Source organism: Ochlerotatus camptorhynchus, unplaced genomic scaffold, assembly GCF_037179485.1.
Source record: "Ochlerotatus camptorhynchus isolate MF236.1 unplaced genomic scaffold, CSIRO-AGI_Acam_v1.1 ptg000021l, whole genome shotgun sequence".
NCBI classification, from domain to species: Eukaryota; Metazoa; Arthropoda; class Insecta; order Diptera; family Culicidae; genus Ochlerotatus; species Ochlerotatus camptorhynchus.
Window position 1 is genome coordinate 596851 of NW_027040513.1, and position 17155 is coordinate 614005.

Consider the following 17155-nt stretch of genomic DNA (forward strand, 5'->3'; position numbering starts at 1 on the left):
TATATATGACAGTTCCAAGTGATTTCGAAAAAACCGTGGAGCTCAAGGGTCAGTTTTATACAATGACCACTTTTACGTAATTTTCGGATATTGCGAAGGACGGTCCGATGGCCATCTGGGTCCATGTTTATGTCACGATCCCAAATTCATTTTAATATCGCAGTTCCTAACGTTTTCACGAAAACCACGGAGCTCTAGGATTAGTTTCTTGAATTTTCCACTTTCACGGATGTTCCGGATCTTTCGGAGGACGGTCCCATACCCATCAAGGTCCATGTTTATGTCACGACCCCAAATTCATTCTATCATCTCAGTTCTTTGTGTTTTTTTTTTCAAAAACTGCGGAGCTCTAGGAACATTTTCATTGCTTGACCACTTTCACGGATGTTCCGGATCTTCCGGAAGATGGTCCTATGGACGTTCAGGTTCATGTTTATGTCACAACCCCAAATTCGTTCTATCATCACAGTTTCTAATGTTTAAAAAAACGCGGAGCTCTAGGATCAGGATCGTGGATTTACCACTTTCACGGATGTTCCGGATCTTCCGGAGGACGGTCTCATGGCCATCAAGGTCCATGACCCAAATTCATTCTTATATCACAGATCCTAATGTTAAGAAAAACGCGTAGCTCTAGGATCAGTTTCATTGATTGATCACTTTTACGGATGTTCCGGATCTTCTGGAGGACGGTTCTATGGACATCCAGGTTCATGTTTATGTCACAAGCCCAAATTCTTTCTATCATCACAGTTCCTAATGTTTATAAAAAAAAAAACGCGGAGCTCTAGGATCAGAATCGTGGATTTACTACTTTTACGGATGTTCCGGATCTTCCGAAGGACGGTCCCATGGCCATCTGGGTCCATGACCCAAATTCATTCTTATATCACAGATCCTAATGTTAAAAAAAAACCACAGAGCTCTAGGATCAGGATCATGGATTGACCATTTTTACGGATGTTCCGGATTTTTCGAGGACCGTTCCGTTGTCTCCAGGATCCATATATAGGAACCATGACTGTATTCTGGCTAATTGTGAACATTTGTGCCCATTATTCTAAATTACAGATCTTGCGCCACTTGCAAAACCCTACAAACACACCTTTCAAAAAAACGTGTAACAACTCTTTTCGCTTTTTAAAAAAGTAGACGACTCTATTTTCATATGTTTTGCAATCAAAATCATCTAGAAACCCTAGGAATTCTAAAGGTACCACAGTTTTTGAAATTCATTAAGAAATGGCTAAGTTGTGCCATTGCAAACTTGCTGTTACACGTTTTTCGGAGGCTTCGTAGTCGGCGTAAAGTTTTTTACCCACCGTATTCGGAGTGTTAACAACTCTAACCGAGACTCTAACATATATTTTCAGACTACAGAAGAACATTAGGACAGTTAGGCCGATAGTGTGATTAAAATCTCTAGAGCCGTGTGCTATTTGCGTTAGTTCTACTGTCTTCGACAAAATTGCTCGGTTTATAAAGCACCCACCCAGTGTTGTAAATATCGCCGAAAGTTCATTATCGCAAGCGAGATGTTTTCACTAGGGAAATTTTTGATGGGTATTTCGCAAAGCGTTATTTCCCGAGCGAACTTTCCTGCTTGAGATTGAGAGGAACCAGTGGCGTCGCGTAACCTCACTCTTTACCTGTGCACGCACTTCAAAAACAGATTTAATGCCATGTTCATACTCGAATCGGTTGAAAAATACACTTAATCTTCTAGTTAACTCGATATCTATCCATTGCAAGCAATGAGCCACTGAGAGGAACTAAGATCACTCCCACTTTGACATACCTGCACTGCCTAAAATCGCATATCTGTCCCACATGGAAAAAGTAGGCATTGAAAAAATGGCATTCGAAGTAACGAAGTGCAATTCTCATGTAAATATTTGAAAAATCATAGTAAATTTTTGTTATTTCTTTGCAAAACTTTTCGTTCCCGATATGTGATGCAATCAAGGGTGCAATAGATCGTGAACTTTTTTTTTATTGATAGCTCGTGAGCAGCCATTGAAGTTAGAATTGATGTTATGAGTATCGCAAAACAAAAGTTATAGAAAGTGAAAACCTTATAAATGTGTTTTAAATGCATCCTAAATGTATACTTCCACCTATTATAACGCACGGGTAGCTCCTACATGTATGCAACCTACATATCATCATGCATAAAGCATAACACCTAATGTAGAAAAAGGAAACATCAGCAGAGTGGCAGAAAATAAGCGACGAAACTTAACATCTCGCGTAACATTTGAAAGGGGCCTATCCTCGTTGATCGATTCTGTTCATCGACTTTCTCTTTGGTTTACTACGGCTACATAAGCAAACTTCTCTTCTAAGCTCGCAGCACAGTTCGACAGAATATGATGTTAGCTTGCGCCTGAAACAACACACTCAATGGAAAACTCATTTGCAGTCGGGTTATTCGCGAAAGAGAAAATCGATGAAGAGAATCGATCAACAATGATAGGCCTCATTTCTCGTGTTGCGGTAGACATAGGAGACAAGAACCTCACCTAACTCGTTTCTCGATTTTTTTTTTTAATAGATTGAGAGCGAAATCGGCACTCTCTTTCGGAATCGTTTGCTGAACCCTGAGGCCTGGTTGGCGGTCATGTTTTTGATGTTTTCATCTGCTCTTGTCTTTCTGCTTACAACACGATTTTGCTTCCCTTTCCTTCATGTATACGTCAGGCGGGCCGTATTTAAATAAGGCCCGTGATCTTGCCTACTGTCAAACGTATAGGATTGGCTGAACTGTTTCGCACATCTCGTTCGGGAACTTTTATTCCTATTTCGTTCGCAATTTTCGCATAGCTAGTTCTTCAGCGAAATGATTCTCTGAAAAACTACGCAAGAACTTTTTTTGAAAATGAACTTTCCAACACTGTTTTGGTTTATTGTTTTATTGTTTTTTTTATATCAATAGGATGGATGAAGCCCCAATGATGTTAACCTTATCAACTATAGTAAAAAATACATTCAAGCATGGTCATAACATTAAAAAACATATATCTTATAGTGAGTTACTCCTGCCGGCGAAAAACAGAAGAATACATTCGACGAAGCGCATCACGGGAGAGATGAAAGTCGAAAACAGATGCAACTCTGTTGAATGTTCTCTGCAGTCCGCAAATCGCACCGTATGCTCCATAATTTGTGCGACGTAGAGGCAGTCTTAGCATAAGGTTATTACGAAGCGGTCGGGGTTGAACATTCAGGTCAATTTGCCTCAGGATAGCCTCGCAATCTGTCCTTCCTTGCAGGATGTCGGCCACGGTTAGGGCTCTGCTTGTGTCTCTTCTAGTCCGGAGAAGTTCTAGGTCGACAACGGCTTTCGTAACTGGGTAATCGAAACGGATCATTCCAAGGCAATCTACGCAACACAAAACGAAGAAAGCGACGTTGAACAGATTCGATTCCCTCGGCACCGTTGTTGTAGTTTGGGTTCCAAACCGCTGAACAATACTCAAGCGTCGATCGAACAAGTGAACAATAGAGAGATATTAGACAGCAGATATCAGTGAAGTGCTTAGCTATCCTAAAAATGAACGCTACAGTTCATGACGCCGTATCAACAACATATGCAATGTGTTGCTTGAATGAAAGCTGCGAATCCAAGATCACACCCAAGTCTTTCACCTGATTCACGCGTTCGATTGTCGAGCCAAGCAGGTCATAGCTAAATATTATCGGTTGTTGTTTTCGTGAGAACGTAATAGCGGAGCATTTGGCTGGGTTCACTATTTACCATTCTGTTTAAACTTGATCCGACATGCTTTCGGTTATATACGATGTGAGACACAGCAGATTGGTGGTTGTAGAGGCGCCGACAGTAAACCCATGTTAATCAGCACTCAAATACTGCTTGCAATGCGACAGCAACGGTTCCATAGTCACTAGCTCGAATAGCTTCGAAACGGCACTTAACGATGTAATTTCTCGATAGTTATCCACAGCTCGTTTCCTTCCTTTTTTGTGGACGGAAATTTCCAGCAAGATGGAAATATGCCACTGCATAGAGACATTCGGAACAGGCGAAGAAGCGAAATTAACAAGCTAGCAATATGTCTCTTCACAAATACAGATGGAACTCCAGGTGAGTGGGTTGGAAGACCCCCTCTCCACATCCGACAGCAGGTCCGGAACGACTATGATGAACGAAGGCTGCTGATGGCAGGACTGAGACGGAGGGATTGGGGGCTTCCATGAGGCTTTCTACGGTGCGTTCCGGGTTCCCAGGATTGGGAGTTACAGAGGCATCATCATAATGACTAACATAGTTCGAATTGCTGAAAATTTGATCGGCATCAGGCAGTGAATAGCCAATATATTGATTGTACTTGCTTGTAGAGGCAAGGTGGAAGACTCTTGATTCATATCGACTATGGGACGACTATGCTGAACGCTGGCAGGATTCGGCACGACTGGGATTGAATTAGGATTATTCGAACAGTAAAGAGGATGTTGTGAATGAGCAGTATCAGAGGTGCTTCTCAACTGGAAATAGCCGGCAGATGCTTGAGGCGTTGCACTGGAACTCGGAAGCTGATCAGGAAAATTACTGTATGCATACTTGCCTGACAACGATGGTTGGGAGACCCCACCACCGAACTCGACCACAGGTCCAGAACGACGCTGATGGCAGGAAATAGAACGACTTTGATGGCGGAAAAAAAGTTCGAGGTCTCCCATAATGCGACAGGCAGTGCGTTCTGGTTTACAGTGTTCCAATTATGAATCAGCATACTGGGTCTAGTCCGGAGATGGGACTGGAGAACTCGGAAGGTCCCGGAACAGGAGAGATCGTGATGGCTTGCGTGTTCAATCGAGGCATCCACATGTTTTTTTGAACCGTCTTCAAATTCACTGAACAAAATTCCTTTCTGCCATGTATCCGATGTAAGAGAAACTTCACGTGGTTTGGGAGCCAATTCGACTTTGTACGATATGTAACTCATACGGCTGATGTCGGATCCTTTTTTAACTAGCGGCACAACCCTAATCGGATCATCGCACTGCAGACAACCTTTGACCAACTTCTCGATTGATTCCGATTTCACGCAAGGATGTATACGAGAAAGGTACAGCCAAAACAGCTCGGTGGGTTCAGGGACAGTAAGATCGCCGGAACTCAAGTGTGTTGGAGTTGTCATTGCGATTCGTTTCGACAGCTGAGCCTTCCTAAGCTCAGCGTGTGCAATTTCCTGTTTCTCGGTGACATAATTAATCGCACTACCAAACGACGAAACAGCAGTTTTGAACCGGGCACATTTCATCAGCTTCGCGCACTCGTTGCACATCCAAAATAAGTTCGGGCTAGTGTGGACAATGTTCAGAAAAGCCTTGTTCAACTTTGTACCGCCGCATTTCAGGTGAATCATCCTGTCGCAAAAAGCCATGCAGGAGACGGATTCTTCATCGCCTTCAACTGGTTTAGCGCATTGGTCACAGGAGGAAGTCATGCTGACTCAGTTTCCAAATCTAATTTAGAAACAGCGGTGGAGATGCTCTAATACGCAAGGAGTAGTTGGATTCTGCAGAGCGTCTGATATCGACAATAACACAACAGTAAACACTACAAGATGACCGATTAGATAACTTTTTCACTGTTTTCACAACACGATTGTCCGCAAATGTATGTAGAAAAAGTAGTAGCTGTATGTAATGCAGTGCTGCAAAATCTCGACAGTACACGGTGATATTGACAATTCTGCTTTGGTCACTCATTTTAGCTAACAGTCATAGTCAAGGCAAACCATGTCAATTGTCAATGACAATGGTGTCAGTGACGAACATGTACAGATTTGTTTATTAGCTAAATTTGTAACAAAATTAAATGACTTGAGCAAAACAATTACATGGATCCATTTTAGTGAACAAGTATCTACGTCCTGAGCTACTTGGATAACAATAATGTGACACAGAATGTACTAAATTACACTTTTTGTTTCCAGGTGAATCTTTGTCATTGACGAAAAAATGAATGAGATTTTGACGAAGGTTTTTTTGAGGATCAAGTCTGTCAGTGACTATGTGACGAACAATTTTGTCAATATCGCGCGAAAGTCTGTCAATGACAATGACAAATCTCAGCACTGATGTAATGTAATTTATTTTAAATTTGGAACAAAATAAAGACTGAAAAAAAAACGGGAAGCGTGTGTTGACAACTCGTCGTTCAACGCTTGCGAAAATGAAATCGTTAAAAGCTTATAAGAACTTCCTCATGTTAGTCGAAAATCATACATAAGTCACGCTTATGACATTCGTATGTGTCGTTCATAACTCGAGCTTTATGAAATTCTTAAGATTATTTGCCTCAGTGTAGGCAAGATCAATGCAATACACTTTACAGTGCTATTCGATGTAACAAAGTGACACCGCTTCAAAGTTGACCAATGTGAAACTTTGGTAGGCTCAGTGTTGGGAAAATATCAAAAGATAAAATCTCACCAATAAATATAATCTCATTTGATAATGGTAAAATCAACAAGCAAACCACAGTGGATGATATTACAAGCTGTGGTACGGTAGCTCTGATATACTAACAAAACTCACTATCTACAATTCTCACCAAACTGTCCGAGATGGTTTTATCACGGGCATACGTCATTTTAATAAACAAACTAAAATTTCTTCCTTGTGTGTCACCTTTGATGAAGCTCCAGTCGAGCCCTTAGATAGAATTAAAAAGTAGAAGGGTCTGTGCCTAGGGGCACGAACGGAAGCTTGGTGGTCTCGAAGAACTTTGCGATGACGCTCGGTGCCTCTTTAACCAAGACCTTTTCCTCCTGCCAATTGTTACTCGTTTGATGAAGAAGAGTTGACTAGCCACCATCTTCCTACTGCTGCTATTGCTGACCACCACGCCGTCCGAAGCGAAAATGAGTTGATGCTAGACAGCAGCGCTGTTTTATATCTTTTCAGGTTAAAGCAGAATGATGTGCAACCAAGTGGTATAAAAGCTACAAAGACTCCTCCCATCATGAGTAGTTTGCTATCAAGTAGCGACACTGGCTCCTTTCCTTTTGCGTAGTTTGCCAATGGCAACACCTTGAAAGTTAGGGGCGCCGGTGGTGTAGTGGTAAGCGTGATTGCCTCTCACCCCAGCAGGCCAGGGTTCAATCTCAGTCGGCGCCACCGGCATGTTCTAAGGCATAACATCTCTGATCACGCCTTCCTTCGGGAAGTAAAACCGTTGGTCCCCGGTTGAGTTGATGGGCCCATGTGTAGGAGCTGCCTCCCTGGCGTCGGTAGCATTGGTGCTCAGCACGGAAAACAAATCTCGCGTCACTTTTCAATATGTTTTATCTACATTGCTCAATTCTCTTCATCGACTCTCTTTCGTAAATAACTCGGCTTCAAAAATGGCCGTTTTCGTCAAATTAGATGCTAGATTGTTGCTTCTTCCATCGAAAATATCCAGCCGTGGCGATTCAAATGAAAAGTTGATGAAGAGAATCGATCAAAGTCATGTGTCCAAGTAAGGTTACATGAGCATTTTGTGTGGTCGTTGGAGGCGTGTGGTTCTGAATATGGACAAACAGGCAGATGAATTCTACTCCTACTCTTTACTGTAATAAGCATAGTGGCCCTGAAAAGGGCCGTTTTGTTGCCAAAGTTTGTGATGAATTAACCTCCAAAACCGTACAGAGTGCGTCTCTGTCGCTTCAAATCGTAGATGACATCCATGGCCGTTGAGATGAACCAGCGTCTGGCTAAAAATCTCCTTAATAAAGACAACCAACCATCCATGGCCGCTTACGCTTGGCGTGTTTAGTGTAGGTGACAGCATCAAGGATCTCATTTTCAAGGAACACTTTCAGCACACCTCGTAGATCAGACCGGAGATACGGTTGACACCGCCACGGCAAGCCAGACGACGGATGGTGGTTATCTCGATGCACTTTGCGATGACGCTTGGCACCTTTTCCTCCTTTGCCACGACCAGTCACTTGTTGCTTGTTGGGTGTGGAAGAGTGGACTAGCCACCAACTTCCTACTGATGCTATTACTGACCACAACGCCGTCTGAAGCGAAAATGAGCTGTTGCCATACAGCAGCGCTGTTTTATATCTTTTCAGGTTATGTAGAATGATGTGCAACCAAGTGGTACTCGATTATGAGGACTGGGTTTGGGAAGAACGTTTAACAGTGATAAAATTATCACTTTTTATTTGTGCATTGGACAATGCTTGACATTACCCCTTTTGCAATAGCTTCTTGTTAAAAAAAAAATCATCAGTCGGAAGCATTGCTATAGATGCGTAGAAATATTTTTGATTGATCGGTGATAAAATTATTCAAATTGGTCCAGGAGCAGCTGAGTTATTTATATTCAAAATATTTCATAATTTTGTTTCATGTTCCATTTTTGGTTTTCACAAAGTGTACCCCCAGTATAGAAATGAAAGACGTAGTCCTAAGTCAAAAAAAACTTCAAAAAATAGTTGAAGGAAACATGAAATTTCCTTCCAAAAAAAGTTCCGAGAAGGTTGCTGCGCATTGAAATAAAACAATCATGAGCACCGATCTGACGATTTATCTTCCCACTCAGATTTTTTCATCTTTATTGCACTTGTTCTTTTCGATATCATTAATCAGCTGCTGTATCTTCTCAGCAATGTCTAGGGTTGTTGCTGTCGGATTTTCCGTACTTTCCAATCCGCCCTCACCTGGTGAACCCGTCACAGTTTCTCCGGGAAACACGGTCGATGTTTCCACTTGTGAGCTTTCCGGGAATCCTCCAGGGGCACTTGGTTGAGTCCCAGTTCCACCCGGTAACACGGTCGATGTTTCCACTTGTGTCGGGGTTGACGATTCTATGCCAGTGCTTGTCAAGTTTGATTCGGGAGTAACGAATCCCGATACTCCCTCGGAGGTTAATGGGGTTGTGAACGCGGCACTTTCTTCAGGTTTATTCGTGCTTCCCATCTGACTCTCACCCGGTGAACCCATTCCGGGACCGGTAGCCAACTCGGATGGCACTGTCATTTCTGCCTGCGATTCCGGTGGAATTTGAGTAACAACAGAGGGATTCGTTTCGTTTACCGATCCCGAGGGTGCCTGTTCGCTGGGGGCACCTGGTTGAACCACAGATCCACCAGGCAACACTGTTGATGCTTCTTGTGTCGAGTTCGAAGATTCTGTGTCTACACCTGTTATGTTCGATTCGGGTGTCACGAATCCCGATACTCCCTCTGCGGTTGATGCGGTAGTGAACGAAGCGCTTGTTCCAGGTCCCCAAGGGGATTCTGTTGATGCTTCCATCGAACTAGGTGTGGAACTTTCCGGAAAACTACCGGGTGCTCCGCCAGAAGGCTGCAAGCTACTTTCTTCCCAACTAGGTGTGGACGGTTCATACACTTCTGAGAATCCTCCAGATGGTGTGTGATCAGTTATCATCAGGGAAGGAAAAAATGGCAGGTCCGTCAATTCGGTTCCAATCGGTGACTCGGACCACAGAGAACCGGGTCCGGGAGTCGTCGTCAGTTTGTCGTATTTGCACGGGCAGCACATATCGGACTGATCGGGGAAATAAATACTATCGCTGGTTCCATCGTCCGGCACGAAAGGGTAACATTGGTGTCCAACGTGGATTGCCACCGGCCGTGGGTACCACTGGCTGGGGTTTTTTAGGATGTTACCTGAACGCAACTTACGATTAGTGCGGACAATTCATCTGAGGAAAAAAAATAGGAGTATCCAACTTACACTGTCCACTGTCCAATTTTGGGATGTAGCCGACGGAGGCCAAAGCGGATTGAGTAACGAAGACCAATATGAACTGAACTGGGAGTTGTTGTTGCATTTCGACACTACTAAGTTTGGGCCGCTGATAACGACCAGGCTTAAATAGAATTTTGTGTTGCTCGGAAATTGGTTTTCTATAATTGGAATTTTGTTTGACAAGCGAAGGAAACTGTTTTGTAAACATGTGATTGCGTTCATTTCGCATAACTAACTTTCTTCGTTTTCATTTTTCTTCCACAGGGTCCCCCACCACCGGTATCGATGCAACCAGGTGGTCCCGGTCAAGCCATGTCCGGTCCAGGTCCCAGTATGGGTGGCCCCGGAGGCCCCAACATGATGCCCGGAGGACCACCGCCTCCACCCGGACAGGAAAATCTAAACGCCCTCCAGCGAGCCATCGATTCCATGGAGGAAAAGGGTCTGCAGGAAGATCCACGCTATTCTCAACTGTTGGCTCTCCGTGCCACTTCCAAGCAGCAAAATCTGAATGCCTCCCAGCTGCACCAGCTTCGTGGTCAAATCATGGCCTACAGATTGCTGGCACGTCATCAGCCCATCAGTAAGCAACTCGCATCCCAAATTCAAGCGCAGCGTTCCGACGGAACACCTCCGCAATGCCCGACTCCTCCGGCTAGTCCCTATCCGGGACCTCAGGGAGGGCCATCCCCGCAACCAGGAATGCAACAGCAGCAACCACTTCAACAAGGTCCACCTCAGGGACCTCAACAGGGTCCTCCGGGCGTTCCACCTGGCAAGGTAGGTCCTCCGGAACCGGGAAAGCCACCCAGCGGTGGAATGCCTCCAAATCAAAGTCCCATGCCGGGAATGACCATGGGAGGACAGCAACCTTCTCATCAACAGCAAATGGGTCCCGGCCAACCGCAGCGTCCGAGCTCGCAAGGCCCTGCCGGAGCTGGACCCCGTCCGGCAGCCCAAGCTCCCACTGTCCAACCCATTCAGAAGCAGAATCGTGTTACAACCGTAGCTAAGCCGGTAGGATTGGACCCAATCACCATTCTCCAGGAACGAGAGAACAGAATGGCTGCCAGAATTTCCCTCAGGATGGAGGAACTGAGCAACCTTCCTGCTACGATGCCCGAAGATCTGAGAATTCAGGCTCAAATCGAGCTCAGAGCTTTACGAGTGCTGAACTTCCAACGTCAGCTGAGATCGGAGATAGTTCAGTGCACCCGGAGGGACACAACTCTGGAGACGGCGGTCAACGTCAAAGCCTACAAGCGTACCAAGCGTCAGGGCTTGCGTGAAGCCAGAGCTACCGAAAAGCTCGAGAAGCAACAGAAATTGGAAGCCGAACGCAAGCGTCGTCAGAAGCATCAGGAATTCCTGGCATTGGTCCTACAACACGGAAAGGACTTCAAGGAGTACCATCGGAACAACGTCGCCAAGCTGGGCCGCCTGAACAAGGCCATTATGAACTACCACGCCAACGCCGAACGGGAGCAAAAGAAGGAACAGGAACGTATCGAGAAGGAACGTATGCGCCGTCTGATGGCCGAGGACGAAGAGGGCTACCGTAAGCTTATTGATCAAAAGAAAGATAAACGTTTGGCGTTCCTGCTGTCGCAGACTGACGAGTACATTGGCAATTTGACGGAGATGGTCAAGCAGCACAAGGTGGATCAGAAGAAGAAGAAGGACGACGAGGAACACCGCAAACGGCGCAAGAAGCGCATGGTGCTAGAAAGCGGAGACATTCAGCATCTGGATACGGACTGCGAGGCGCACGATTGCCGCGTAACGGTGGTGGAAACATCTTCCGGAAAGACAATCACCGGGGATGATGCTCCGTATTTGCGGGATTTGTACGGTTGGTTGCAGGTCCATCCCGGATGGGAGTATGTCATTTCCGACACGGAGGATGATGACGATGACGAAGATTCGGATGAGAAGAGGAAGAGAGGACACGATATGGAGGATGATTCTAAGACAAAGGAGGTCATCCAAAAAGCCAAGGTCGAGGACGATGAGTACAAGACGGAGGAACAGACTTACTATAGCATTGCCCATACAGTACATGAGAAGGTCACCGAGCAGGCTTCGATTTTGGTCAACGGTATGTTGAAGGAGTACCAGGTCAAGGGTCTAGAGTGGTTGGTCTCGCTGTTCAATAACAATTTGAACGGAATTTTGGCTGACGAGATGGGTCTGGGTAAGACGATTCAGACCATCGGTCTGGTGACCTACCTAATGGAGAAGAAGAAAAACAACGGTCCGTACTTGATCATTGTCCCGTTGTCTACCCTGTCCAATTGGGTCTTGGAATTTGAGAAATGGGCCCCGGCTGTTGGAGTGGTCGCATACAAGGGATCTCCCGCAGGTCGTCGTGCAGTTCAGAATCAGATGAAAGCGACCAAGTTCAACGTACTGCTGACTACGTACGAATACGTCATCAAGGACAAGGCCGTACTGGCCAAGATCTCCTGGAAGTATATGATCATCGACGAGGGTCACCGTATGAAGAACCACCATTGCAAACTGACCCAAGTCCTGAACACTCACTACACGGCACCGCACCGTTTGCTGTTGACCGGTACTCCACTTCAGAACAAGCTCCCGGAATTGTGGGCCCTGCTGAACTTTTTGCTACCATCAATCTTCAAATCTTGCTCTACGTTCGAACAGTGGTTCAACGCCCCGTTCGCCACCACCGGTGAAAAGGTCGAACTGAACGAGGAAGAAACAATTCTGATTATTCGACGTCTGCACAAGGTGCTGCGTCCGTTCTTGCTGCGTCGTTTGAAGAAGGAAGTCGAATCACAGCTGCCGGACAAGGTCGAGTACATCGTCAAGTGCGACATGTCCGGATTGCAGCGGGTGCTCTACAAGCACATGCAGAGCAAGGGAGTTTTGCTGACGGATGGCTCTGAGAAGGGCAACAAGGGTAAGGGAGGAGCAAAGGCCCTCATGAACACGATTGTGCAGTTGCGAAAATTGTGCAACCATCCTTTCATGTTCCAACACATTGAGGAGAAGTATTGCGATCACATTGGCGGTCATGGTACCGTTTCGGGACCGGATTTGTACCGATCGTCCGGAAAGTTTGAACTACTGGACCGGATTCTGCCGAAGCTGAAGGCAACCGGACATCGGGTGTTGCTCTTCTGTCAAATGACCCAATGCATGACCATCATTGAGGACTATCTGTCTTGGCGTGGATTCGGGTACCTCCGGTTGGATGGTACCACCAAGGCCGAGGAACGTGGTGACTTGCTGAAGAAATTCAACTGCAAAAATTCGGAATACTTTGTATTCTTGCTGTCCACCCGAGCCGGTGGTTTGGGTTTGAATCTGCAGACGGCGGACACGGTCGTCATCTTCGATTCCGATTGGAATCCACATCAGGATTTGCAGGCGCAGGATCGTGCCCATCGTATAGGTCAGAGGAACGAGGTCCGTGTGCTGCGACTGATGACAGTTAATTCAGTGGAAGAACGAATTTTGGCTGCAGCTAGGTGAGTTAAATATCCCCAGGTATCATTTCTCAAATTCTAATCGCTCGTTTTTGTTTGCTATCGCCCAGGTACAAATTGAACATGGACGAAAAAGTTATCCAGGCTGGTATGTTCGATCAAAAATCCACCGGTAGCGAGCGGCAGCAGTTCCTGCAGAGCATTCTCCACCAGGACGAAATGGACGAGGAGGAAGAGAACGAAGTTCCGGATGATGAGATGATAAATTTGATGATTTCTCGTCATGACGACGAGTTGGAGTTGTTCAAGAAGATGGACGCCGAACGGAAAATCGAAGAGGCAGGAAAGTCCCGTTTGCTCGAGGAATGCGAACTGCCCGACTGGCTGGTGAAGGAGGAGGAAGAAGTCGATCGGTGGGATTACGAGGAGGACAATTCCATTCTGGGACGTGGTTCGCGTCAGCGAAAGGAAGTTGACTACACAGACAGTCTCACCGAGAAGGAGTGGCTCAAGGCCATCGACGATGGGGCAGATTTCGACGAGGAACTGGAAGAGGAAGAACGCGAGAAAAAGCGCAAGGGTCGCAAGAGGAAAAATCGCAGAGAAGATTCCGACGAAGAAAGTGTCATTTCGACGGTGACCAAACGCAGGAAGGGAACCACCGCTCCGAAGGTGAAGAAACAGATGAAGAAAGTCATCGAGGCGGTGATCAAGTACACTGACCAGGATGGACGGGTCCTGAGCGAACCGTTCATGAGACTTCCCTCGCGAAGGGATTTGCCCGATTATTACGAAGTCATCAAGCGACCCATCGACATCAAGAAGATCGTGACGAGAATCGAAGAAGCCAAGTACGCCGATTTCCCCGATTTGGAGAAGGACTTCTTCCAGCTCTGTCAGAATGCACAAATCTACAACGAAGAAGCCTCGCTCATCTACGAAGATAGCTTGGAACTGCAGCAGATTTTCACCACCTCGAAGCAAAAGATTCTGGAGGCCGGCGAAGAGGAGGATTCCGACGATGATGGTAATTATACTTTCGATCGAAAGAATTTTTGGCAAATTGTTGACAAACCACCCCTACCCATTGTTGTTGTTGCAGAAGATGACAACTCGGATGAAGAATCAGGCAGCGTTAAGATGAAGTTGAAAATCTCCAAGGCTGGCACGTCGTCGTCGTCGTCGATGTCGGCATCGAAGCCGAAGGGCACGCCGGGCCGCAGGAAGCGCTCGCAGAAGAAGTACACCATCAGCGACGATGACGATGACGATATGGATTAGAGTTAAGCTTTTGGCGGCACATATTTATAGCCGATTCTATGATTAATTGCAACATGTATGTTTGTAGGGTGTACCGTTTATTAACTGTGGATCAACTATATAACTTATTATGCGCTAGCTACAGTAGAGGGAATATGGTGCATGTTTTCCAGTTGCTAAAATTTTGACCATCTTGTGAAGGTTTTAGCGGTGAAATTCATTCAAAAGATCTCTACAGTTTTTTGAGTAACGAAAGTTTATCAATATATAGCTAACCGATTACAAAAATGAAATGTCACCATAATTTAGAAATCTGCATCGGCACTAGTTGCAAACAATTCGAATGCGTAGGAAGGTGAATATAAATTCCCATAAAATTGAATTATTATACGCTATTATAGCTATTTTAATAGGTAAGACTATATAAGCTCTTCACAATATATACGATGTTTAGCTGACTTAGCACCTATTATGATTGGAAAATTTACTAGGCGTGAAAAGGCTAGGAAATCGAAGGCGTTCGTTGATTGCATCCGAAAATTCCATCTAGATCAGGCTTGCCCCATCGTACGGCCCGCGGCCTCATTTTGTGCGGCCCGCAATGAGCTTTGAAAAAGTCTTCGCATCCGGCCAGCGGGCAGTTCTATTCTCGTTCTTCTTTTTCCGACGAAAACATGGAATCATGCTTGCGGATTTCGGTAACAGTAACGAGTGTTGAAGAGGAACCAACAACCAGCTCACAAGGCCCTGCCGAAGCTGGACCCCGTCCGGCAGCCCAAGCTCCCAAGGAAATTTTGGTCGTGCCCTATGCTAGACCGTATAGCATAACGACTTTCTTCCACCAGTAGGTCTGTTGCTCCCGTAGGCAGTCCCACTAACTTCAGATTTGTAGTGGATAGTAAGAGAATAAAAGAATAGAGAAGAGCGATAGAGTATTTGTTGTTTTGTCTGAAAAGAGAAGAACAAAATGTTGGAGGGTGGTGTACAAGACACGACCGCATTGTTGACGTAGGACTACGAATTTTTTGTTCGATTTTCTAGTATGTACTCTCTGTACTCTGTATTATTTAACGGTTCGGACGTTTTCGAAGATGTCGCGCAGCAGGAGAATGCATACGATGAGGGTTTCTCAGTTTATGAAAGTTAAAGGGAATAAATTTAACCCACCGATAAGACTACAAATAGAACATAATTTATTTCCCTAACAAATTATTTGATTTTTGTATCATCAAGTGACAAATTGAATGGGTGAATCATGAGTTACTCTATATGAATTCTATTCTAACTCTTTTCTGAATTAAACTTGGTGGCCCTGAAAAGGGCCGTTTTGTTACGTTGGTAATAAGTTTTAACCTTCGAAACCGTACAGAGGGCGTGCGTCCCTGTCGCTTCAGAGCGAAGACGACATCCATGGCCGTGACGGTTTTGCGCTAGGCGTGTTCAGTGTAGGTGATGGCATCACGGATCATATTTTCTAGAAACGCCTTCAGCACACCTCGGGTTTCCTCGTAGATCAGACCGGAGACACGCTTGACACCACCACGTCGAGCCAGACGACGGATGGCAGGCGCTGGACGTTATCACGCAGAACTTCCGATGACGCTTGGCGCCTCCTTTTCCAAGACTTTTGCCTCGCTTGCCACGACCAGTCATTGATGCATGATGTTTGTCGTTGAACGGGTGAATCGAAACTAAGCCTTAAGCGTATAGTTAGAAACCTCTTATATAGACAACCAGCTCTGCCGGTACCATATTTCCTCGCTTCCCATTGTCTATATATACAGTGATGGTGATGCAGTTTTGTCGATATTGGGAAATTGCCGTAAAAGCTCTACGCAGTTGTCGCCACTGCATGATGATGATAATGTTGACAGGCTACATAGTAAATTCATGAAAATGAGCATTCATTAAAAAATATTTTATTTTTTAAATCCAACTGGAATACTCAAAGATACAAGGAAGTCTGATTGGAATGAAGTTTTCCTAACACCATTCGAAGGATGTATTGAAAGTATGTTTTGTAGGTTTGATGAAAATTATGAATTAAAGGCCCAAACGCAATGTGGGCGGCAGCGGAACGGAAACGAAAAGTTTGACAGCTGTCACTAATGACATCAAGATGCCTAACCGAAGTCGATTTGGATCTAACTAGTTTTCAATCCGACAAGTAGGCTTACTCAGATCGGGATTTTCCGCTGCCGTTGCCGTTCCGCTTCCATTCCGTTCCACTTTTCATGAATTTGCTATGTAGCCTGTCAACATTACAATTATCATGCAGTGGCAACATCTGCGTAGAGCTTTTACGGCAATTTCTCAAAATCGACAAAGCTTGCTGGAAGGCGTGCTGAAGGTGTTCCTAGAAAATATGATCCGTGATGCCGTCACCAACACTGAACACGCCAAGCGCAAAACCGTCACGGCCATGGATGTCGTCTACGCTCTGAAGCGACAGGGACGCATTCTGTACGGGTTCGGAGGATAAAACTTATCACCAACGTAACAAAACGACTCTTTTCAAGCCCACCAAGTTCATTTCAGAAAAGAGGAAGTTCTGAGGCATAACATCTCTGATCACGACTTCCTTTGGAAGGGAAGTAAAGCCGTTGGTTCCCGGTTGATGAGTTGATGGGTCGATAGGTAGGGTCCAGGTGTGGGTAGCATTGGTGCACAGCACGGAAAACAAATCCAAGGAAAAAAAACGG

The 17155-nt window shown here is 45.4% G+C and overlaps 1 protein-coding gene across 1 annotated transcript in view; it reads left to right on the forward strand.

Moving 5' to 3' along the window:
• Nucleotides 1–14963, forward strand: part of brm (ATP-dependent helicase brm) — a 40004-nt gene extending 25041 nt beyond the window's left edge. Inside the window, exons 2-4 of the mRNA XM_065225141.1 lie at nucleotides 10003–13235; nucleotides 13304–14220; nucleotides 14296–14963. Of these exons, the coding sequence (XP_065081213.1) occupies nucleotides 10003–13235; nucleotides 13304–14220; nucleotides 14296–14474 (4329 nt within the window). The 3' untranslated portion in view covers nucleotides 14475–14963. The remainder of the gene's footprint in view (nucleotides 1–10002; nucleotides 13236–13303; nucleotides 14221–14295) is intronic.
• Nucleotides 14964–17155: the final 2192 nt, after the last annotated feature.